General features: G+C 45.2%; 2 protein-coding genes and 1 long non-coding RNA gene across 6 annotated transcripts in view; 2 read left to right on the forward strand and 1 right to left on the reverse strand.

The window, feature by feature from the left end:
* TAP2 (transporter 2, ATP binding cassette subfamily B member) overlaps positions 1 to 559 on the reverse strand; it is a 42,285-nt gene extending 41,726 nt beyond the window's left edge. Inside the window, exon 1 of the mRNA XM_040405401.1 lies at positions 424 to 559. The gene's annotated coding sequence lies outside the window, so the exon portion shown is untranslated. The remainder of the gene's footprint in view (positions 1 to 423) is intronic.
* TAP1 (transporter 1, ATP binding cassette subfamily B member) lies at positions 309 to 19,180 on the forward strand. 4 transcript variants are annotated; one of them, XM_040405399.1, is made up of 12 exons: positions 309 to 355; positions 8,160 to 8,667; positions 9,306 to 9,420; positions 11,285 to 11,415; positions 11,496 to 11,701; positions 12,805 to 13,002; positions 15,893 to 16,021; positions 16,615 to 16,803; positions 16,912 to 17,085; positions 17,257 to 17,416; positions 17,568 to 17,704; positions 18,222 to 19,180. In XM_040405399.1, exons 2-12 carry the CDS (start codon positions 8,163 to 8,165, stop codon positions 18,441 to 18,443), a joined length of 2,166 nt encoding a protein of 721 aa, XP_040261333.1. In that variant the 5' UTR covers positions 309 to 355; positions 8,160 to 8,162; the 3' UTR covers positions 18,444 to 19,180. The 4 variants fall into 4 exon arrangements, with proteins under 4 accessions (XP_040261333.1, XP_040261332.1, XP_040261331.1 ...); XM_040405398.1 differs by lacking the exon at positions 309 to 355 and adding an exon at positions 515 to 653; XM_040405397.1 differs by lacking the exon at positions 309 to 355 and adding an exon at positions 589 to 710.
* A 33-nt stretch (positions 19,181 to 19,213) lies between these two features.
* On the forward strand, positions 19,214 to 19,811 carry LOC120977455. The gene is made up of 2 exons (XR_005773898.1): positions 19,214 to 19,514; positions 19,558 to 19,811. It is a non-coding gene; the product is annotated as an uncharacterized LOC120977455 (long non-coding RNA).
* The last annotated feature ends 5,356 nt before the right edge of the window (positions 19,812 to 25,167 follow it).

Below are 25,167 nucleotides of genomic sequence, written 5' to 3' on the forward strand. Positions count from 1 at the left end.
GGATTTAAGGTAAAAAGTGGCTCGGTACTGAAGAGGTTAATAATAACTCGGCAAAAGAAAGACGAATGAAATACGCGAGTCTAACTGTGCGACTAAAAATAAAAATTGGACTTGGATGGATTTTTTGCGACTGTCGTGTCGCAGTCGGACACCATTGACTATCATTATAAATGTTGCGCACTTTTCTGCGACAAATGTCGCCCTGTAGCCCTAGCCTAACCCTAATATCCACCGCGTTGCTGTGTGTAGCGCCTCCTTGTGGCCATTTATTGCTAGTGCATATATAGAATGAAAAAGGTGACAAGTCAGAAGAACTACCAGTTATCGTTTTCTGCTGGGAGTTGTAGTGCAGCAGGTAAACTAACGGGCATATATAGCACATGGCAGGGGGCACCATGCACACCGTGCACTTCTTCTGCTCACCTTGTCTGCAGCGGCTTTACCCGATCCTTCACCTCTGCGATTCTGATGCGTCACCTGCGGCGGACCGAGAGGAGTGAAGATGAGGCGCAGTGCGGAGGCTCACCGCATGGGGCGTCCGCGGGGTCATCCGGCAGTCCCACTTTCACTTTCGAATTTCTCTCAATAAACCGATTCCCGGAATCACCGGGGGTTTCTGAGATCCTGAGAAGGCGGGGACCGACCGCAGAGAGGTAGGTGGCTGCCCCGAGCCGGCGGTATACAGAGAAGCATCGGCGGATCCAGGCGAGGTGATGTCTCTTACATTCTGGCTGTCTCTTATATACGGGGTGTCTCTCATATACAGGGTGTCTCTTATATACAGGTTGTGTCTTACATTCTGTCTGTCTCTTATATACAGGGTGTCTCTTATATTCTGTGTGTCTCTTATATACAGGTTGTGTCTTACATTCTGGCTGTCTCTTATATACGGGATATCTCTTATATTCTGTGTGTCTCTTACATTCTGGCTGTCTCTTATATACGGGATATCTCTTATATTCTGTGTGTCTCTTACATTCTGGCTGTCTCTTATATACGGGGTGTCTTATATACGGGGTGTCTCTTATATACGGGGTGTCTCTTATATACAGATTGTCTCTTATATTCTGGATGTCTCTTATCTACAGGATGTCTTTTATATACAGGTTGTGTCTTATATACAGGGTGTCTCTTATATACAGGATTTCTCTTATCTTCTGGGTGTCTCTTATATACAGGATGTCTCTTATCTACAGGGTGTCTCTTATCTACAGGGTGTCTCTTATATACAGGATGTCTCTTATCTACAGGATGTCTCTTATCTACAGGGTGTCTCTTATCTACAGGGTGTCTCTTATATACAGGATGTCTCTTATCTACAGGGTGTCTCTTATATACAGGATATCTCTTATCTACAGGGTGTCTCTTATCTACAGGGTGTCTCTTATATACAGGGTGTCTCTTATCTACAGGGTGTCTCTTATATACAGGGTGTCTCTTATATACAGGGTGTCTCTTATATACAGGATATCTCTTGTATACTGGGTTTCTTTTATATACTTATATATAAGAGACACCCCGTATATAAGAGACACCCCGTATATAAGAGACACCCCGCATATAAGAGACACCCCGCATATAAGAGACACCCTGTATATAAGAGACACCCCGCATATAAGAGACACCCCGCATATAAGAGACACCCCATATATGAGAGACACCCCATATATGAGAGACACCCCATATATGAGAGACACCCCGTATATAAGAGACACCCCATATATAAGAGACACCCTGTACATAAGAGACACCCCGTATATAAGAGACACCCCTGCTTTGCGGTGTCGGTGACTGTGCTGATGTGACCAGAGACGTCGGCGCCCGCACTGATAGTTTTACTATTTGTCTCTTTCTTTTTCCACGTGTAATAAAAGTGAAGTTTTAAACTTTCTAAAGACACAAGTGACAGTCGGACGTCTCTCGTCACCACTTATTGTAAATATGAAGTGATGGAAATGCCAGGCCTTGTGTCGGGGGTCTATTGATCTAAGTTATATATGGGATGTCTCTTATATCTCATATACAGGGTGTCTCTGATATACAGGTTGTGTATGAGTGGGTCTGCAATTCAGGTGCGATGTGGAGCGGAGACGCGGAACCCCACGGAAGCACTATGGAGCGCTCCGTGCCTACGCACCACAAAAAAATTGTTCTATTTTTTGCGGTGCGGATGGCTCACGGACCCATTCAAGGTGAACGGTCTGTTTCTGTCTGCGGCAGCCGCACGGACGGTGCCTGTGCATGGGGGACAGCAGATTGGGAATGCACAAGATACACAGGAGCTGAGCAGTCCGTGGACTGGGGGAGCGGGGGAGGGGGGTACAGGATCCGCTGGAGCTGAGCAGTCTGTGGACTGCGGGGGGGGGGGGGTCGGAGGGTACAGGATCCGCTGGAGCTGAGCAGTCTGTGGACTGGGGGGGGCGGGGGGTACAGGATCCGCTGGAGCTGAGCAGTCTGTGGACTGGGGGGGGGCGGGGGGTACAGGATCCGCTGGAGCTGAGCAGTCTGTGGACTAGGGGGGGGGGGGGGGGGCGTACAGGATCCGCTGGAGCTGAGCAGTCTGTGGACTGGGGGGGCGGGGGGGTACAGGATCCGCTGGAGCTGAGCAGTCTGTGGACTGGGGGGGGGGCGGGGGGTACAGGATCCGCTGGAGCTGAGCAGTCTGTGGACTGGGGGGGCGGGGGGGACAGGATCCGCTGGAGCGGAGCAGTCTGTGGACTGGGGGGGGGGGGGGGTACAGGATCCGCTGGAGCTGAGCAGTCTGTGGACTGGGGGAGGGGGGGTACAGGATCCGCTGGAGCTGAGCAGTCTGTGGACTGGGGGGGCGGGGGGTACAGGATCCGCTGGAGCTGAGCAGTCTGTGGACTGGGGGGGGGGCGGGGGGTACAGGATCCGCTGGAGCTGAGCAGTCTGTGGACTAGGGGGGGGGGGGGCGTACAGGATCCGCTGGAGCTGAGCAGTCTGTGGACTGGGGGGGCGGGGGGTACAGGATCCGCTGGAGCTGAGCAGTCTGTGGACTGGGGGGGGCGGGGGGTACAGGATCCGCTGGAGCTGAGCAGTCTGTGGACTGGGGGGGGGGGGGGGTACAGGATCCGCTGGAGCTGAGCAGTCTGTGGACTGGGGGAGGGGGGGGTACAGGATCCGCTGGAGCTGAGCAGTCTGTGGACTGGGGGGGGCGGGGGGGTACAGGATCCGCTGGAGCTGAGCAGTCTGTGGACTGGGGGGGGGGGGGGGGTACAGGATCCGCTGGAGCTGAGCAGTCTGTGGACTGGGGGGGGTGGGGGTACAGGATCCGCTGGAGCTGAGCAGTCTGTGGACTGGGGGGGGGCGGGGGGTACAGGATCCGCTGGAGCTGAGCAGTCTGTGGACTGGGGGGGGTGGGGGTACAGGATCCGCTGGAGCTGAGCAGTCTGGGGGGCGGGGGGTACAGGATCCGCTGGTGTCACTGAGGTCAGAGTGCTGCCCGTCTGCCATAATTATAGATGATAGACTTACATCCAGGTGACATCTCCTGTCATGTAGACCTTCTCTTTCCTCTTCTCCTCCATTTGACCCAGACCACCATGACTAATTCTTTCAGCCGCATCTCGTCTCTACAGTTTGTAACACAGACACGTTAGGTTTCTCAGTTTTTCCATCAACCTCCTCATCCTGGTGTCCCCACTGTGTCACCCTGCCACCCCCAATACTGTGCCCCAGGATGGATTTGATTTAAATCATAGTTTTCTACATAAAGACTAATTCTTGCCGGTATAACTTATAATATGCAAGTAGATGAAGATTTTTGCAATAACAACTTTTCATATTAGTTTGATTCGGTTGATTCTGCATTCATCGATTTGTAGAAGTTCGGATTAAGGTCTTTTTCTCAACTCTGTTCATGTTATAACATTTTTGCTGTGAAGAAGAGGCATGTGATCTCTGCTGAGTCAAATTCAGTTTTGAGAACTGGCGTTTTGGCTTTCCGTTTGTGAGATCCGTTCAGGGCTCCAAAACGGATCAGTTTGGCCCTAATGCATTCTGAATGGATAAGGATCCGCTCAGAATATATTAGTTTGCCTCCGTTCCGTCTCCATTCCGTTCTGGGCTGGAGGCTGATTGCAGCGTTTTGGTGTCCGTCTGACGAAACTGAGCCAAACGGATCCGTTCTGACAATGTAAGTCAACGGGGACGGATCCGTTTTCTATGACACAATCTGGCACAATAGAAAACGGATCTGTCCCCCATTGACTTTCAATGGAGTTCATGACGGATCCGTCTCGGCTATGTTACAGATAATACAAACGGATCCGTTCTGAACGGATGCAGACGGTTGTATTATCTAAACGGATCCGCACCAAACGCGAGTGTGAAAGTAGCCTAAACCAAGCATCTGTGATAATATCTTGTAGGCAGAGAAACTACCCATAAATCTTACAAAAACCTCTGGAAGAGCATGACATTGTGAAAGGATTAATGGAATTTATTTACCAAAAAAAATTAAACATATACAGCCTTATTCTACATAACGAATCTTTATTTCATGATGAAATAACCTTTGGATGGTAATATATTTTCCTCAAAAAGCATTTTATATAAAAAAAAATCAGATTTTTTTTATTTATTTTTAAAAATCATAGATTTTTATCCACCCTGCTGTGCCCGTTGTGCCCCCCAATGCCCCAAGTACTATACTGCTGAAAAAATAGTGACCCCAATAGACATAATTGGGGTAATTTATCAAACTGGTGTAAAGTAGAACTTTACACCAGTTTGCTAAATTACCCCAAAGGTCCCTATAGTGTCCACAGCAGCTATAATGTCCCCCACAGTGCCCCCAGTAATAATACCACCCAATACTGTGCTCCAGGCAATAATCCCTGTAAAGTGTCCCCAGAAATAATAGAATTACCCCAACAGTGCCTCCCCAATAACAACGCCCCCCATGCTGCCCCATATAGTAATTTCCCCCACAGTAATCCCCCATATTAATTCCCCCCCCCCACACACAGTCATTTCCCCCCACAGTAAATGACCCCACACTGCCCCCATATAGTAATTTGCACCCACACAGTATCCTACCATAATATTTCCCCCCCACATGTCCTCCTGTGTGCCCCCCCATGTCGCCCCCCAAAATTGGCACATAAAAATAAAACTAAAAGCTAAATACTCACCTGCGCTTGCAGAGGAGAGGAAGGCGCGCACACTTCACTGTGCTGCTGCGTCCCGGCACAGGTGATGCCATCATCACGCACACCTGCGTCGGGATTTCACTACGGCATAGGTCTATGGCGGTGATGGGCTGTGGGGCAGGGAACTATGCGCTCCCGTGCCCCGCCGCAATATGTGGGCGTCAGCACTCCAGCAATAAGCGCTTCTGGCACCCCCCTGAGAGCTGGCACCCGGGGCGGACCGCCCCTGCCCCCCCCCCTTAGCCCCAGGACCACCACTGACAAGCGGCACAGCAGCAGCAATGTGAATAATGCTGTGGAAGTGATCCAGCATCCAAGTAAGGCCTCTTGCACACGAACGTGTGCTGCCCGTGCCCATGCTGCACGGGCACCGACCGTGGGCCAGCCGCATGCGGATCGCGACCCCATTCACTTGAAGAGGCCTAACTAGAAAATAAAATTCCACGCTGCCTAAACGTTGTTTAAAGGTCGTGTTCTGTAATCCCCAGGGCGACGTTTCCGTCCTCGTACCAGGACTTTTCTCACACAGTATTTATAATGCTTGAGAAAAGTCTGAGACGTCAGATTGCTGATTACAGAACACGGCCTTTAAACAACTTTTAGGCAGCGTGGAATTGTCTTTTCTAGATAGATAATGAGATAGATTTAATTATATTTACATAATTGTGTTCCAGGCAGCGAATAGTAAAAAAAAAAAAAAACAGCTACAGTGCAGAGGACCGATCCTGTACATTCTCTGCGCCCCCCCCTCCTGCGCCTATCGGGTTATCTCTGAAGCCCTTGTCATTTATTGCAGCACAGAGAGGAGAGAGGGGCCAGCAGCACATATGTCCGGCCCCTGTTTCAAAAATTGCTTCAGAAATTCTAAACTTTCTAACGTCCTAAAAAAATTAAAATTACATTACCAAAATGATGCCCACATAAAGGAGATATATGGGGAATGTTAATTAATGAATAGAATGAGGCATCACTATCTGTCTTAAGAGCAGAGAGATTCAAATTTAGAAAACAGTGAATTTTTGGATTTTTTTTTATAAATAAATAAAGGTAAAACATATTAACTCAAATTTGCCATTAACAAGAAGTACAATGTGCCACGAGAAAACAGTCTCAGAACGGCTTGGATAAGTAAAAGCGTTCCAAAGTTATTACCACATAAAGTGACACATGTCAGATTTGCAAAATTAGGCCTGGTCAGGAAGGCGGTAAACATAAAATTCTCCATTAAACATGAAAAAAATATCTCCAGGAGTCTGAAGTTTCTATGAGGGTGAAATTTTCGCCTTCCATAGCCAGCATTTTCATGGCTTGGTGGGAAAGACAGCTCCGATTTACAGATACAAATCCACATTTTCAGAATATCAAATGGTACGGACGCGACATTGACGATATACTCATTATTTGGACTGGCGATGTAGCGGACAGGGTCTTGAATGGGGCTATTGATGCACTGAAGTTTTGCATACATTATGACCCAAAATCAATTGTGTTTTTGGATTTATATTTATACGGGGATGTTACAAATTCAGCCATTTTAACATCAAACCAAAGCACCACCAATTGCTGCGAGACATAGGTGTATATGGTGGGACACCTCCCTATACCTAGCATGGATATGAGCCACTGACTATCCATTCATAGAATACGACGGGGAACTTACCTTCGATTCTATTATCCCTGAATGTTCATTGAAGTCCCCTGATGAGTTCCGGTAAATCGGAATGAAACATGGCATGTAGGGCTTTATAAACAGGGTACACTTTAGGATTAGGGCCATATACAGGGAAAGGTTCCGTATGGGGTCGCCCCTGTCGGGGCGGGTGCTCTGTGTCTGATAGGCAGGTAACCAGTTTAGCCCCCTGCCCTTCACTTAGGTAGGGATCTATTTGAGGGTTAAACAGGAGAACAAACTAATGCCTATAACACAAGTGTGCCGGTCACCAGTGTCCTTCTGCCACCTCACAAAAGGACCAATCGCCACCAGGTGTGGATCTCCCTACAGGACGTGGTAAGATCCACCCAATTATTATTTTTCACTTATTTTGTGACATTAGCTAGTGGCGCTTTCGTCTAAAGTGCAATTTTTTGTCTCACAACAATGTGGTGTATATGATACTTATTTTAAAGGGAACCTGTCACCAGGATTTTGTGCATAGAGCTGAGGACATGGGCTGCTCGATGGCCGCTAGCACATCCGCAATACCCAGTCCCCATAGCTCTGTGTGCTTTTATTGTGTTTTGATCCATATGCAAATGGCCTGATATGTGTCCTGTATCTGGAGATGAGTCCAGCGTCAAGGAGCCCAGCACCGCCCCGCGTCCTCCGAAATCTCGTGATGCGCGAGCTAGCGCATGCGTAGTTCGTTCCCTGTGCTGATGCCAGTACAGGGAATGAACATGATGCCGACACTGCGCATGTGCTTGCTCACGCATCGCGAGATTTCGGCGCTCTAGCTCTGTGACGTCAGCCAGCAAGGAGTAGATTCGGAGGACGCGGGGCGGTGCTGGGCTCCTTTCCGCTGGACTCATCTCCGGATACAGGACACATATCAGGTCATTTGCATATGGATCAAAACTGTTTTTTAACACAATAAAAGCACACAGAGCTATGGGGACTGGGTATTGCGGATGTGCTAGCGGCCATCTAGCAGCCCATGTCCTCAGCTCTATGCACAAAATCATGGTGACAGGTTCTCTTTAATAATATAAAGTAAAAGTTATGTTTTAAGATACCCAGTTCACATAAGTTACTGACATGGTGTGAGTCAGAAATGCTGGGACACAGCACTCTGCTAATCACACCTGCCCCTCCTATTTAGTGATCGATGGGGGTCTCAGCATCCAGACCATGACCACCTGCCACTAGTACATGTCAGAAGTTTGTTTGGTGCCTCCAAACCATGGGAACCCCGTTAAGACCTTCTAGAAGTAGGACTTGGTGGCAGTTCCTCTCAGTTATGCTGTGCTCTTTCTCTCTGTTGTCAGGCGATGCATCCCGTCTGGTCTTTGTGCTGCCTCGTCGGCGTGGACTATGTCACTTTGTACCTACTGCAGCTGAGCCTGCCCCTTTACTTGACCCTGAATCTCCTCCTGACGTGGGTAATGGGCCTGGCACGACTGGTCGTCTTGATGCTGGGTGTCCGTGCAGTGAGCTCCGTATCTAAATTGCCCCCCTGGTTAAAAGGAGAACCGTTGCTGGTGTCCTCTGCTGCCCTCAGCCTCTTGGTACCATCTTGTGCTACCTTCACGGCTGTCCTGTCACCACGGACCAGTGCTGAACTCCTGCACAGATGTGGGCATGCAGACCTCTTCATCTACTCCTACCTGATCACGGTGACGTCTACAATCGTTTGGCATCAGCTGTTCCTCGATGGTGAAGATGAGGAGGACAAGGCGGAGTCGCCCCCCTCCGTGTGGAGATTAATCGCCCTTCTGAGGCCTTACGGGTGGAGGTTCCTGCTGGTGTCTGTGTTCTTGGTGCTGTCTTCTTGGAGTAAGTATTGTGTCTTGACCTGTCTGAGTATCCGTGGTTTCGTTTTACGTACATCATTTTCTTGGTCTTTATATAACTTTCTTCTATACTTTGTTCTCTGGTTTCTCACCATTTGCAAGATCTCTTCTTGCTTTAATGAATGGAAACTTTCTTGCTTATATCCAGGAGCTAACACCGGGTTTCCATTCTGCAGTAGTCATGGAAGGGTTAGTAGGCCACATGGTTTTGCTGGTAATCCCTATGTGTTAGAAGGGTCTCATGACAATTAGCTGACCACAACGTGTCCTCCTGCTGGGACCTGCAGAAATCTGGCAGTAAGCGTCTAAATTCCCTGGAGCGCCACCACAGGAGAAATAAAGCATTACACAGTGTTCATTCACCTCAATGTGGTGTCTGTATAATACAGGACAGGACAGGTCCTCCAGAGCAAGAGACATTCTTCACTTTGGCCAAGAGATGAGGATCCTGAACAGAAGACTTCACTAACAGATCTGTGAGGATGGGATTTCTGACCTGGATGTCCCATCATTTGAATCAGTTTATATACAGACTGTATTCCTATTCATTATGCTCTCCCATAATAAAAACTAGCTGCCCATGAATGTCTAACCTGTGGCTTCATTTCTCCCACGTTACAGGTGAAATGGTTTTGCCGTCGTACACAGGACAGATGACGGACTGGATCCAGGAGAAGAAGGACCCCTCTATATTCTGGAACTCCATAATAGCCATAAGTCTGATCACATTGTGTAGGTGAGGACATTGAATTCTGCTGTGTCCACACCAACAATAGGTCTAGTTCTTATGGTAGAGTCAGCCTAAAACTGGCCATACACACACATAATTTGTCTGCCAAACCAGCCGAGAACGGCAAGATGGGCCAACAATCTAATGACAATTGATCTCGCCCAATCCTTGTGTTCTCTGGAGAGATAAGCCGCCACCAAAAGTGTCTGGAGACTGGAAAGATAGCTGTTGGACGAATGATCGTTTGGCTGACCGCTATTGAATGTGTATGGCCAGCTTTAGGCTGGAGGTTACAGAGATCTCCAAAGAGGCACTGGTAGTTCTATGGGGGTCCTGACTCACAGACCCCGCTAATGCTATCTACTGACGTGTTTCTGGGAGACTTCCACATGCTGGTCTGTATCAATACAGCATGAGGTCTAAGTACTTCCCATATTACACCTAGTATAGTCCAGGAATGGTGCAGGCACAGGAGTAGCTGACACCCTGCCACAGCAGCCAGGAACAGAGATTTTAACTTCTTAGATGCCACAGTCAATAGCAGCTGCAGCAGCTAGCAGGTTTTATAGGAGGAAAAGGCCACATAGTCAAGTTCTGTGGCAGATTTTTACCCACTTCAAAGTAGCAGTGGTGAATCCGGAGCAAAATCCACTTGGGATTTCAGAGCTGTGTCTGCTGAACAATCATCTGCCCCCTCAGCTTCCACCAACTTCCCTCACACACAGGCAGATATACTGCGGCATCATATCCCCCCCTTCTCCCCATATCTCCGTTCTGATTTGTGCTTTCTGTTAGGGTTTGGCTACACAGAGAGTGTAGCAGAAGCACAAAAAATGCAGACGTGTTGGATATTTTGTGAATCTGGGGTCACCGCAAAACGTGCGAGCCGCGCTGCAACCTCATTCATTTCTATGGCTGTCCTCCTACACTGCAATACTTTGGCACGCGACATGTTTGGCCCCCAAAATTGCTGAGTAGCTGAACCCTTAATGTGTTAGGAGATTTTTAGAGACTAAATTGATTCCTGACCACTTGGCTTGGCTTGGGAAAGAGAACTCCCAGCCGTGGGAAGCTGAGGAAGAGGCCACGTTCCTCTCATAGCATTTTTGATAAAGGTTCAAGAATTCACATTAAAGGGGTTGTCCGGGCAAAACTATCTTAGGGTCATGAACCCCACTTTGTACACAACTTTTTCTTTCTAATATACTTTACTGACCTGCGACGTCTGTATCACAAGATCTGAACTCTGATCACCCGATCCCCTACACTACTCCACACAGTCCATCCTCTGACGTCCTGTCCATCGCTCGGCTCTACTCTCTGACGGTCCTGAGTGCGTCACTGTGTAACTGATTTGCATGGTCCAGTGGGCAGTGATAGATTTCAGACCCTAGTTCTGGCGCATGCGCAGGCACACACAGGGCTGTAGACCCTTTGTTATGAGCGCATGTTCCAGGACTGGGGTCTGGATTCCTTCATCACCCACTTGACCATGCAAATCAGGTGATTTGGTCACAAGAGAGAAGAGCTGATCGATGGAGGCGACGTCGACGGATGCTCTGTGTTGGAGCAGTGGACGGGATCGGGTGATCCGAGTTTGGATCTTGTGATACAGACATCGCAGGTTAATAAAATATATTAGAAAGTGAAAGCTGTGTACAAAGTGCGGTAAATGACCCTAAGTTCGTTTTGCCTCTTTTAAAGAGTTTTTTGTACTCTTAAGGGCTCATGCACATAGCAGTGCATCTAGAGAAGAATGTAATACAGCATGCAGTAAAAAACCTGTGCAGAGTATACAGTCCCTTGTCGCGGGTATATATATCCCCTACCGCATATGGACTATTAGTAATGATATTTTTGTAACGCGCAGCGCTGTGACAGAATTCCTGTGTGACGGTATCTACAACATTACCATGAGCTTGGTTCACACCCAGACCCAGGGGAAGCTTCTCCACGCCATCCTGAAGCAGGACATCACTTTCTTCGACACGGTGTCCACAGGTATCGGCCATGTCAATGACATCTTACCAGGAACCTCTCTGGTTTCTTCTTGCCTCCTCAACGTATCACTTCGGTTCCAGGTGACATCACGTCTCGCATTACGACGGACATCACGGCGATGAGCGAAGCCCTCAGCCACAACCTCAGCCTGCTGATGTGGTATCTCATGAGGCTGATATTCCTGACCCTCTACATGTTCAGCCTGTCCTCTAAGCTGACGCTCTTCACCGTGCTGTGCCTCTTAGTAATCACCATTGTGCCCAAACTGTCGGGAGCCTTTTCCCAGGTGAGCTGTGTATATTGATTGTTTCGTCACAGTGTATCAGTGTAGACATTCCTCCGTCAGCTATTTACTGTATCTGCAACATGTCTCTCCCTGCTCCTGAACTCCAGAATGATAGTTTTTGGCTACACTTCAAAATTCACTGACTGCAAGCAGAGACCTTGAAGCTTTTTAACATTGCTTCCTGCTTAGTAGCAGCTTAATGAAATACATTGTAAATGTCCTGTCCACATGATACTGGCCATAGGCTTTAGAAAGCTGTGAGCTATTATGCCTTCCGACCCTCCCATACACACACACTTTTGGCCTGGCTGAGCATGCATGTATTTCTAATAGGGTGGCTTGTCTCCCATCTGTGTTCTCCTGTCAGAACAAAAGGATCGGGTATGTTGAAATCTAACAACCTGTAATGGGCAGCAGGTGGGAATCCACTGAGCCAACCAGTTTGACTTTAGGCTTTACCTAAGGGCGTTGTCCTGGCAGTTCCTTGGTATTCACCCTTGTACATGGATCTGGACTTTGCTGCAGAGAACCAACCAGGCCACTACCTCCTGGAGTAGTCCTGGTGTAGTTGGCTGCTGACCCACTGGGGTCAGAGATACTGATGTGAAGCACCAAGAATCGGGCACAAGACGCATTTTCTGAAGTCCTAGGTCGGGGCAGGCTGAGAGCATGCGGAATCCAGATAGCAATTTTTGAAGGTTGGTGCAGGTGGTAAGGAGCAGAATTGGTAGTCAGGCAAGGTACAGTACACGGGGGTAGTCAGACGAGAGATCACACCTTTGCTACAAGACACACGATAACCCAAACCCAGCTGAATAGGGCGCAAGACAAAAGGATTGACTCTTGCAGTGCTGAAAGAAAGTTCACTGAGCACTAGTTCCAAGACACACAGAGCGAGGCTCGTCCCTGCCCAGTACTGCGGCGGGCATGGACCACCAGTGGGCGTGACACAGCCCATTCCATCTTTTCCCACAGCAGCAGAAAGTGGGGGATTTCAGAGGTTGTTTGCAAGTTAGGATTTATTCATAGTCCCGGAGATCCCCTTTAACATACAAAATACACATTTGTCAACAATCTAATCTCCTAACTTTCCTTTCGCATAGAATTTGGCTGTGAAGGTACAGAAGTCCCTCTCGGAGGCCAATCAGGTGGCCCTGGAGATCTTCTCCAACATGAAGACAGTGCGCAGCTTTGCTAATGAAGAAGGTGAATGTCGGCGATATGAGGCAAAGCTGCAAGACACCTATGCACTCAACAAGATGGAGGCCATTGCCTACGGCGGCACTTCAGTGGCCAACAGCGTGAGTGCGACTATTCTGTGTGAATCACTTTTTCTTACATCCTTTGTAAAAATAGCGATTTTATGTCTGTTCATTGAAGGACAATATCCAGAAAGCTGCTCGTCAGGCCCAGGAAAAGTATTCAGCTCCAGCTTTGTCTGGATTACTAATGGCACGTACTGAATGATCAAGAAAAAATGGCTGCGGTTTTGCCGGGATTTTGCAAGAACTGCTGCATATTAATATGGATTTTCAGTCACAGCAAAAAGTGACCACTTCTTCAATAACTTAAAATTCGCAATTCTTTTAAATTAAAAACGGTTTTTAATGACTGCATTTTACTCATTTTCGGCTGAAAATATATATTTTTTTCAATTGATCTTTATTAAAAAATGTTCAGCCGTTTTTTAGATACAGTGGATATAAAATCAGCCAGTTTGCAGAGTATCACTTCTCAGTCCCATCTGGCAAGCCACATTTGATAAGAATTTAGCTACAAACCGGATTCCAAAAAAGTTGGGACACTAAACAAATTGTGAATAAAAACTGAATGCAATGATGTGGAGATGGCAAATGTCAATATTTTATTTGTAATAGAACGTAGATGACAGATCAAACGTTTAATCCGAGTAAATGTATCATTTTAAAGGAAAATATATGTTGATTCCAATTTTCACGGTGTCAACAAATCCCAAAAAAGTTGGGACAAGTAGCAATAAGAGGCTGGAGAATGTAAATTTGAGCATAACGAAGAGCTGGAAGACCAATTAACACTAATTAGGTCAATTGGCAACATGATTGGGTATAAAAAGAGCTTCTCAGAGTGGCAGTGTCTCTCAGAAGCCAAGATGGGTAGAGGATCACCAATTCCCACAATGTTGCGCAGAAAGATAGTGGAGCAATATCAGAAAGGTGTTACCCAGCGAAAAATTGCAAAGACTTTGCATCTATCATCATCAACTGTGCATAGCATCATCCGAAGACTCAGAGAATCTGGAACAATCTCTGTGTAAGGGTCAAGGCCGTAAAACTATACTGGATGCCCGTGATCTCCGGGCCCTTAAACGACACTGCACCACAAACAGGAATGCTACTGTAAAGGAAATCACAGAATGGGCTCAGGAATACTTCCAGAAACCATTGTCAGTGAACACAATCCACCGTGCCATCCGCCGTTGCCATCTGAAACTCTACAGTGCAAAGAAGAAGCCATTTCTAAGCAAGATCCACAAGCTCAGGCGTTTTCACTGGGCCAGGGATCATTTAAAATGGAGTGTGGCAAAATGGAAGACTGTTCTGTGGTCAGACGAGTCACAATTCGAAGTTCTTTTTGGAAATCTGGGACGCCATGTCATCCGGACCAAAGAGGACAAGGACAACCCAAGTTGTTATCAACGCTCAGTTCAGAAGCCTGCATCTCTGATGGTAAGGGGTTGCATGAGTGCGTGTGGCATGGGCAGCTTGCATGTCTGGAAAGGCACCATCAATGCAGAAAAATATATTCAGGTTCTAGAACAACATATGCTCCCATCCAGACGTCATCTCTTTCAGGGAAGACCCTGCATTTTTCAACAAGATAATGCCAGACCACATTCTGCATCAATCACAACATCATGGCTGCGTAGGAGAAGGATCCGGGTACTGAAATGGCCAGTCTGCAGTCCAGATCTTTCACCTATAGAGAACATTTGGCGCATCATAAAGAGGAAGAAAGGAACAAAGAAGGCCCAAGACGATTGAACAGTTAGAGGCCTGTATTAGACAAGAATGGGAGAGCATTCCTATTTCTAAACTTGAGAAACTGGTCTCCTCGGTCCCCAGACGTCTGTTGAGTGTTGTAAGAAGAAGGGGAGATGCCACACAGTGGTGAAAATGGCCTTGTCCCAACTTTTTGGGGATTTGTTGACACCATGAAATTCTGATTCAACATATTTTTCCCTTAAAATGGTACATTTTCTCAGTTTAAACTTTTGTTCCGTGATTTATGTTCTATTCTAAATAAAATATTAGAAGTTGGCACCTCCACATCATTGCATTCAGTTTTTATTCATGACTTGTATAGTGTCCCAACTTTTTTGGAATCCGGTTTGTATAATGAGCGTTTATGAGGTCAGAAGATCAGAGATAAGGCTTCACATGAGCTGTCAGCTGACATAACTTAGAAGTGACAGTCTGCAAATAGACTCATTTTTTTAACCCTTGTATCTCAAAAAAACGCTGAAAATCTTTCCTAAGGATCAATTGAAAAAAAGATTTTAGTCCGAAATGAGTAAAATGCAGTCCTCATGCAGCCATGAGTGTCAGAGTTGACACAGATGATAAAAATAACCTAAGGGTATGTTCACACATAGTGGTTAAGGTTTGGTTAAACCCGCAATCTGGTTTTAGATACAGTTTTTTTCTGTTTGTTTTTTTTATAGATAAAACACATTTTTTAACAAGTTTCACCTATAAAAAGTACCACGATTGAATGCATTTAAAACCATACCGCAACATGTGAACATACACTAAGGGATCATCCAAACGAGTGATTTACACGTCCTTGTACTGTCCAGGTAGGACAGACAGCACCCGAACCTAACGCTGATACTTTCAGTCCAAATTTTTTCACAGAGCATCGGCCCACTCAGACAAAATCGCACATTTGTTTTGATCCAACTTTCACGGGCCTATATTGAAATCAATAGCTCCGTGAAAAAAAAATAGGACAGTACACAAACACCATCCTGAACCCCTCTCTTAATACGATATATGAAAATGGGTTTTCTAGACTGGACCGCCCCATTGGTTAATATTGCATCGTCTGAACCATCTCCAGATCACATCGCACATTTAGATTTTAGTAGGAACAACCGCTGACAATAGCCTGTAGTAGATGTGCAAGGTGTAAAGCAAGTATTTTTTCCGACAGCTGTCCGGGCTCGTGCTCAAGGTGGGCATCCTCTACTTTGGTGGACGTCTAGTGACATACGGCGAGGTCAGTGGAGGTGAACTGGTGGCATTCGTCCTGTATGAGCTGCAGTTCACGTCGGCTGTGGAGGTGAGGCATGGCCAGAAGTAAAAGCAGCACTATATGTGGGCGTTATGGGGCACAGTGATTTATCCTGGTCAAGTCCGATTTATAATGACTCTAGTCACCTTCCAAAAGCCACCATCCTTTGGCACACGTGTGCTGTGGCTGCAGCCACGTGGTGTGCCGGGAAGTGCCGTAATGTGATGATCTAATATCAGATTCCCAAGTGCAGTGATACAACCTGTACACCATGATGACATTTCATACAGTGCACTTCATATTATAACTGGGCAAGCAATATTACAAAATCATACTCTCCTGTTCAACCCCCCGCTGCTCTGGTGCTAACAGCAGTCTTTGTTTCTGGTGGTACCTCAGTGTCATCTCTGACTACCATGCTGACCTCAGTGGTCACGTGGGGTACTCGAGCACGTCATCTTTGTAGCTCCAGAAACAAAGACTGGCTGGAGCAGCGGGGGATTCAGCAGGTGAGTATTGTTTTTGTTGTCACTGTCCCTACCTAAATTTTTAGGGGTTTCGGAACTCCCCCTACCCCTTTAAACTTCTTTCACACCAAGCTCTACTCTTCTCTTATACACCTCTCTGCCTGTTGGTCTAAGGTGTTGCAGCGCATGTACCCTGACGTTCAAAAGGCAGTAGGCTCATCCGAAAAAGTATTTCAATATATGGACAGAATTCCTCAGTTGCCACCCCCCGGGAGTCTCAAGCCAACAAATCTTAAGGGGCATATCCAGTTCAAGAATGTGACGTTTTCATACCCAAAACGACCGGACACCCAGGCTTTGCAGGTATAAAGTGACTTGTAGATGTTCGATGTCCTCTTATGTTCAGGCCCTGGTTTCTTTATGTACGGTTAGATTTCTAATAGGTATGTGATATATTTTATAAACCTCTAGGACGTCTCCTTTGACCTACGTGAAGGACAAGTGACCGCTTTGGTCGGTGCTTGTGATGCAGGGAAATCCACTGTGGTGAAGCTGCTGCTGAAGTTTTATCAACCACAAAAAGGACAAATCCTGCTGGACGGGCGGCCGTTATCTGAGTATGACAACGAGTATTACCGCAAGAAGGTGAGCGCTCTGCGGATAGCAGCTACCCTATAACATAACTAAAGTACAGACTTCTCCGGAGAGTTTTTTTTTATATCAATTAAACATTAGCGGGGAGACAATAAGCATTGAAAATCCACTAAGCCTTCGGCCAGCTATTGTGTCAGAATCCACTGTTTCCTTTCATTGCAGGTGTCCGTGGTGAGTCAGGAGCCTGTCCTTACGGCAAGGTCCTTGAAGGACAATATTTCGTATGGTTTGGGGGAGGTTCCTCTGCCCTCAGTAAAAGCCGCAGCAGTGGCAGCATATGCCGACGATTTCATCTCAGACCTGGCAAGTGGTTATAGCACAGGTTGGTATTCACGATATTAAAGGAATTGTGACTGAAATGTCTGATGGAGCTAAATATTCTACATCCTTCCATTAGATGAATGCAAAGTGAATTTATGAAACATGGACGGAGTACGGATCATCATAGTAATGCTCTGTATTTTCCGCATAAGGTGCTGGACAAAGAGGTGGACTTCTGTCTGGGGGTCAGAAGCAGAGGATCGCGCTAGCAAGGGCTTTGTTGAGGGATCCCAAGATCCTAATTTTGGATGATGTTAGCAGCTCTCTGGACACTGAAAGTGAACTCAAGGTGAGACCGGCGATGGGAAATAGTAAATGGGCTTACACGAACATTGCATCGTATGAAGTGCTCCATACATTCTGTAGACCATGTATCGCATGATTCAATATATCTCACAGTCTACTCGAGTTAAAGTGGGCGAGGGTAGAGCCAGGGAATACTCTGATCTGTATATTGCCTGGAATCCCCTTATTGCATAATGAAAATCAGGATCTGGTGTTTTGGGTATGTTCTGTCTACTGTCCTCAAGCTTCAGAACCTCTTACTCTATGTGGATAGATAGTTTTCTCCCTCCTGTGTTCTCTGTTGCAGCACAGTTTGCAGAAGTTGGTTGCGTCACCATTTCCTGATCTAGAAAAGGAAGACTTTAGAGATTCACCCACCATGAGCTTAAAAGTTGCTTTATAGAATTTCATGTATCAGGACTTTTCGTGTTGTTTTGCTGCTGCATCGCCTTCCTTTCCCTCTGTGACGCTGTGCTGACTTTGACTTTTGACGATCTGTAACTTGTCTCTTCTGGTTCTAGATTCAGAGCACGGTTTACGATAACCCAAAGAAGCGCACGGTACTGCTGATATCTCACCGCATGAACATCGTGGAGAAGGCCGATCACATTCTGGTTCTGGAAGGTGGTCAGATCAAAGAGTCCGGTAGACATGAGCAGTTACTGGCCCAGCAGGGCAGCTACCGGAGACTCTGGGACAAGCAACATAGCGTGTTTCACCGGGACAGTGGGGAACAAACATGAAATCATCCCAGCTTTAGTGGTGTTTAAAGGGGTTATCCAGGTTTTAAAATGGATGGCCTTGAGATACGCCATCAATAATAGATCAGTGGTGTTATGACTCTCAGCACCTCCTCCAATCTGTTTGGAGAGGCTGCGGTCCTTGTGGCGAGCTCTGCGGCCTCGTCCTTGCTCACGTTGGTCCATGCTGCACAATGTCATACTTTTCCTAGCAGCTGTCCTATTACAGCGTAGTCCCATTCACAAAGGATACGCCATACATTTTTAAAACCTAGATGATCCTTTTAATTTTTCCAGATCCTGAAGAACTGAAGCAAATTTATCTGTGATGGTTGAACTAGACCGGACTGTACATAGAAAACTGTAAGATAGTTTATAAGGCTGAAGAAAGACATCCGTCCATCCAGTTCAACCTGTTATCCTGCAAGTTTATTCAGGGGAAGGCAAAAAAAAAATGCGCGTTAGAAGCCAATTTTCCTCATTTTAGGGTAAAAAAATTCCTAAATCCCATTGAACACCTGTGGAGAGATCTTAAAACTGTTGTTGGGAGAAGGCACCCTTCAAATATGAGGGACCTGGAGCAATTTGCAGAAGAAGAGTGGTCCAAAATTACAGTTGAGAAATGTAAGAAGCTTGTTGATGGTTATAGGAAGCGATTGATTTCAGTTATTTCTTCCAAAGACTGTGCAACCAAATATTAAGATGAGGGTGGCAGTAAATTTGTCCAGACCATTTTTGGAGTTTTGTGTGAAATTATATCATTTGGGTTTTTTTTTTATCTCAGTTTTTTTTTCTGTTGTTCCAATACACACAAAGGAAATAACCATGTGTATAACAAAATATGTGTCATTGCAACAATTTTATGGAAGAAATACTGTGCAGCCCCTCTACAAGATCATTAATAAATATATTGAAGAGAATAGGGCCCAATACTGACCCCTGCGGTACCACACTAGTGACAGTGACCCTCCAATACTGACCCCTGCGGTACCACACTAGTGACAGTGACCCTCCAATACTGACCCCTGAGGTACCACACTAGTGACACTGACCCCTCCATTACTGACCCCTGCGGTACCCCACTGGTGACAGTGACCCTCCAATACTGACCCCTGAGGTACCCCACTGGTGACACTGACCCCTCCAATACTGACCCCTGAGGTACCCCACTGGTGACACTGACCCCTCCAGTACTGACCCCTGCGGTACCCCACTAGTGATGGTGACCCTAATCAGAGTATGAAATGGGTTTTGCTGGGGGTCTGTCACCAGGAAATTCACTGATAAACCATTGTTCTTCTGCATAGTGAATTAGTATATGGCATCTTAACCAGTATTTACGTTGCTCACATATTAAACTTGGCGCAGATGGAGCAGACTCTGTTGTATATTTTTCCGTCTACTATAATTCTGCTGCCACAGCATTTTACAAGTTATTCTCATCGACTCAAAGGGGTTGTCCAGCCAATAAAAATGTATAAAAGGGTCAAACGCTGTGGGAAAAATTAACCCTTTAATGACCAAGCCTAAAAAATAAAGCTTTAACCCTTTCATGACCGGGCCCAAAAAAAGGCCTAAATGTCCAGGCAACTTTTTGTGATTTTGTGCACGTGGCGGTTTAGGCACTGTAGCTTTTTTATTTGTTTGACTACCAAAATCATTTTTGAGATTTTTTTTATTATTTTTATTAATATTATTATTTTATTTATTTTTTTACTTGACACTTAGGACTTTTTATTAGAATGTAGAGGATTTTTTTTCTTTTTTTAGGTTTAATTTGGAAGAAAACTGCAAATTATTATTAAAAAGTATTTTTTTTTTTAATTATAGCTTTTTATTTCTTAAATATTAAAACTGCCACAAAAATAAATTATTTCAATGGGTTCCCTATTTTGTTCAGGACGGGGCGACTATGGTGACGGTTTCTGTTAGCGACTGCATTTTGTATTTTATTTTATTTTTTAAATTAAATTTGTATTTTTTATAAATTTAATTTTTTTACTTTTATTTTTATTTCTTTTTGGCACATAATATGTGCCCCCATGACGTCATTAACCACCTCAGCCCCTATAGCTTAAACACCCTTAAAGACCAGGCCACTTTTTACACTTCTGACCTACCCTACTTTCACCGTTTATTGCTCGGTCATGCAACTTACCACCCAAATGAATTTTACCTCCTTTTCTTCTCACTAATAGAGCTTTCATTTGGTGGTATTTCATTGCTGCTGACATTTTTACTTTTTTTGTTATTAATCGAAATTTAACGATTTTTTTGCAAAAAAAATGACATTTTTCACTTTCAGTTGAAAAATTTTGCAAAAAAAACGACATCCATATATAAATTTTGCTCTAAATTTATTGTTCTACATGTCTTTGATAAAAAAAAAATGTTTGGGTAAAAAAAAAAAATGGTTTGGGTAAAAGTTATAGCGTTTACAAACTATGGTACAAAAATGTGAATTTCCGCTTTTTGAAGCAGCTCTGACTTTCTGAGCACCTGTCATGTTTCCTGAGGTTCTACAATGGCCAGACAGTACAAACACCCCACAAATGACCCCATTTCGGAAAGTAGACACCCTAAGGTATTCGCTGATGGGCATAGTGAGTTCATAGAACTTTTTATTTTTTGTCACAAGTTAGCGGAAAATGATGATTTTTATATTTTTATTTTTTTCTTACAAAGTCTCATATTCCACTAACTTGTGACAAAAAATAAAAAGTTCTATGAACTCACTATGCCCATCAGCGAATACCTTTGGGTGTCTTCTTTCCAAAATGGGGTCACTTGTGGGGTAGTTATACTGCCCTGGCATTCTAGGGGCCCAAATGTGTGGTAAGGAGTTTGAAATCAAATTCTGTAAAAAATGGCCGGTGAAATCCGAAAGGTGCTCTTTGGAATGTGGGCCCCTTTGCCCACCTAGGCTTTAAAAAAGTGTCACACATGTGGTATCTCCGTACTCAGGAGAAGTTGGGGAATGTGTTTTGGGGTGTCATTTTACATATAACCATGCTGGGTGAGATAAATATCTTGGTCAAATGCCAACTTTGTATAAAAAAAATGGGAAAAGTTGTCTTTTGCCAAGATATTTCTCTCACCCTTCATGGGTATATGTAAAATGACACCCCAAAACACATTCCCCAACTTCTCCCGAGTATGGAGATACCACATGTGTGACACTTTTTTGCAGCCTAGGTGGGCAAAGGGGCCCACATTCCAAAGAGCACCTTTCGGATTTCATAGGGCATTTTTTACAGAATTTGATTTCAAACTCCTTACCACACATTTGGGCCCCTAGAATGCCAGGGCAGTATAACTACCCCACAAGTGACCCCATTTTGTAAAGAAGACACCCCAAGGTATTCGCTGATGGGCATAGTGAGTTCATGGAAGTTTTTATTTTTTGTCACAAGTTAGTGGAATATGAGACCTTGTAAGAAAAAAAAAAAAAAAAAAAAGAATCATCATTTTCCACTAACTTGTGACAAAAAAATTCTAGGAACTCGCCATGCCCCTCACGGAATACCTTGGGGTGTCTTCTTTCCAAAATGGGGTCATTTGTGGGGTAGTTATACTGCCCTGGCATTTTCCAGGGGCCCTAATGTGTGGTAAGTAGGTAAATGACCTGTGAAATCCTAAAGGTGCTCTTTGGAATGTGGGCCCCTTTGCCCACCTAGGCTGCAAAAAAGTGTCACACATGTGGTATCGCCGTATTCAGGAGAAGTTGGGCAATGTGTTTTGGGGTGTCTTTTTACATATACTCATGCTGGGTGAGAGAAATATCTCGGCAAAAGACAACTTTTCCCATTTTTTTTTATACAAAGTTGGCATTTGACCAAGATATTTATCTCACCCAGCATGGGTATATGTAAAATGACACCCCAAAACACATTGCCCAACTTCTCCTGAGTACGGCGATACCAGATGTGTGACACTTTTTTGCAGCCAAGATGCGCAAAGGGGCCCACATTCCTTTTATGAGGGCATTTTTAGACATTTGGATCCCAGACTTCTTCTTACGCTTTAGGGCCCCTAGAATGCCAGGGCAGTATAAATACCCCACATGTGACCCCATTTTGGAAAGAAGACACCCCAAGGTATTCAATGAGGGGCATGGCGAGTTCATAGAAATTTTTTTTTTTTGGCACAAGTTAGCGGAAATTGATTTTATTTTATTTTTTCTCACAAAGTCTCCCTTTCCGCTAACTTGGGACAAAAATTTCAATCTTTCATGGACTCGATATGCCCCTCACGGAATACCTGGGGGTGTCTTCTTTCCGAAATGGGGTCACATGTGGGGTATTTATACTGCCCTGGCATTCTAGGGGCCCTAAAGCGTGAGAAGAAGTCTGGAATATAAATGTCAAAATTTTTTTACGCATTTGGATTCCGTGAGGGGTATGGTGAGTTCATGTGAGATTTTATTTTTTGACACAAGTTAGTGGAATATGAGACTTTGTAAGAAAAAAATAAATAATTTCCGCTAACTTGGGCCAAAAAAATGTCTGAATGGAGCCTTACAGGGGGGTGATCAATGACAGGGGGGTGATCAATGACAGGGGGGTGATCAATGACAGGGGGTGATCAGGGAGTCTATATGGGGTGATCACCCCCCTGTCATTGATCACCCCCCTGTAAGGCTCCATTCAGACGCCTGTATGTGTTTTGCGGATCCGATCCATCTATCAGTGGATCCGTAAAAATCATGCGGACGTCTGAATGGAGCTTTACAGGGGGGTGATCAATGACGGGGGTAATCAATGACAGGGGGGTGATCAGGGAGTCTATATGGGGTGATCACCACAGTCATTGATCACGCCCCTGTAAGGCTTCATTCAGACGTCCATATGCGTTTTGCGGATCCGATCCATCTATCAGTGGATCCGTAAAAATCATGCGGACGTCTGAATGGAGCTTTACAGGGGGGTGATCAATGACAGGGGGGTAATCAGGGAGTCTATATGGGGTGATCACCACAGTCATTGATCACGCCCCTGTAAGGCTCCATTCAGACGTCCGTATGCGTTTGGCGGATCCGAAAAAATAATGCGGACGTCTGAATGGAGCTTTACAGGGGGGTGATCAATGACAGGGGGGTAATCAGGGAGTCTATATGGGGTGATCACCACAGTCATTGATCACGCCCCTGTAAGGCTCCATTCAGACGTCCGTATGCGTTTGGCGGATCCTATCCATCTATCAGTGGATCCGTAAAAATCATGCGGACGTCTGAATGGAGCTTTACAGGGGGGTGATCAATGACAGGGGGGTAATCAATGCCAGGGGGGTGATCAGGGAGTCTATATGGGGTGATCAAGGGTGAATAAGGGGTTAATAAGTGACAGGGGGGGGGGGGTGTAGTGTAGTGGTGCTTGGTGCAACATATTACTGAGCTACCTGTGTCCTCTGGTGGTCGATCCAAACAAAGGGGACCACCAGAGAACCAGGTAGCAGGTATATTAGACGCTGTTATCAAAACAGCGTCTAATATACCTGTTAGGGGTTAAAAAAAATCACATCTCCAGCCTGCCAGCGAACAATCGCCGCTGAATATTGCTGAACTGAAACAGTTCTGTAAAGAGGAATGGTCAAGAATTACTCCTGACCGTTGTGCATGTCTGATCTGCAACTACAGGAAACGTTTGGTTGAAGTTATTGCTGCCAAAGGAGGTTCAACCAGTTATTAAATCCAAGGGTTCACATACTTTTTCCACCTGCACTGTGAATGTTTACATGGTGTGTTCAGTAAAATCATGGTAACATATAATTCTTTGTGTGTTATTAGTTTAACCACTTAAGGACCACAGGTTTATACCCCCCTAAAGACCAGGCCCTTTTTTACAAATCGGCACTCCACAACTTTAGCGGTTTATTGCTCGGTCATGCAACTTACCACCCAAATGAATTTTACCTCCTTTTCTTCTCACTAATAGAGCTTTCATTTGGTGGTATTTCATTGCTGCTGACATTTTTACTTTTTGTGTTATGAATCGAAATTTAACGATTTTTTTGCAAAAAATGACATTTTTCACTTTCAGTTGCAAAATTTTGCAAAAAAAACGAGATCCATATATAAATTTTGCTCTAAATTTATTGTTCTACATGTCTTTGATAAAAAAAAAATGTTTGGGTAAAAAAAAAATGGTTTGGGTAAAAGTTATAGCGTTTACAAACTATGGTACAAAAATGTGAATTTCCGCTTTTTGAAGCAGCTCTGACTTTCTGAGCACCTGTCATGTTTCCTGAGGTTCTACAATGCCCAGACAGTACAAACACCCCACAAATGACCCCATTTCGGAAAGTAGACACCCTAAGGTATTCGCTGATGGGCATAGTGAGTTCATAGAACTTTTTATTTTTTGTCACAAGTTAGCGGAAAATGATGATTTTTTTTTTTTTTCTTACAAAGTCTCATATTCCACTAACTTACCACACATTTGGGCCCCTAGAATGCCAGGGCAGTATAACTACCCCACAAGTGACCCCATTTTGGAAAGAAGACACCCCAAGGTATTCGCTGATGGGCATAGTGAGTTCATGGAAGTTTTTATTTTTTGTCACAAGTTAGTGGAATATGAGACTTTGTAAGAAAAAAAAATAAAAAGAAAAAATCATCATTTTCCACTAACTTGTGACAAAAAATAAAAAATTCTAGGAACTCGCCATGCCCCTCACGGAATACCTTGGGGTGTCTTCTTTCCAAAATGGGGTCACTTGTGGGGTAGTT

Source organism: Bufo bufo, chromosome 8 (assembly GCF_905171765.1).
Source record: "Bufo bufo chromosome 8, aBufBuf1.1, whole genome shotgun sequence".
Taxonomy (NCBI): domain Eukaryota; kingdom Metazoa; phylum Chordata; class Amphibia; order Anura; family Bufonidae; genus Bufo; species Bufo bufo.

What these genes read in the sequence shown, in the direction of transcription:
- TAP1 (XM_040405399.1), top strand. Translation starts at nt 8,163, where the DNA reads ATGCATCCCGTCTGGTCTTTGTGCTGCCTCGTCGGCGTGGACTATGTC. An exon ending in GGCAAGTGGTTATAGCACAG is followed by an intron (nt 17,417 to 17,567) that starts GTTGGTATTCAC and finishes TTTCCGCATAAG; the next exon opens with GTGCTGGACAAAGAGGTGGA. An exon ending in ACACTGAAAGTGAACTCAAG is followed by an intron (nt 17,705 to 18,221) that starts GTGAGACCGGCG and finishes TTCTGGTTCTAG; the next exon opens with ATTCAGAGCACGGTTTACGA.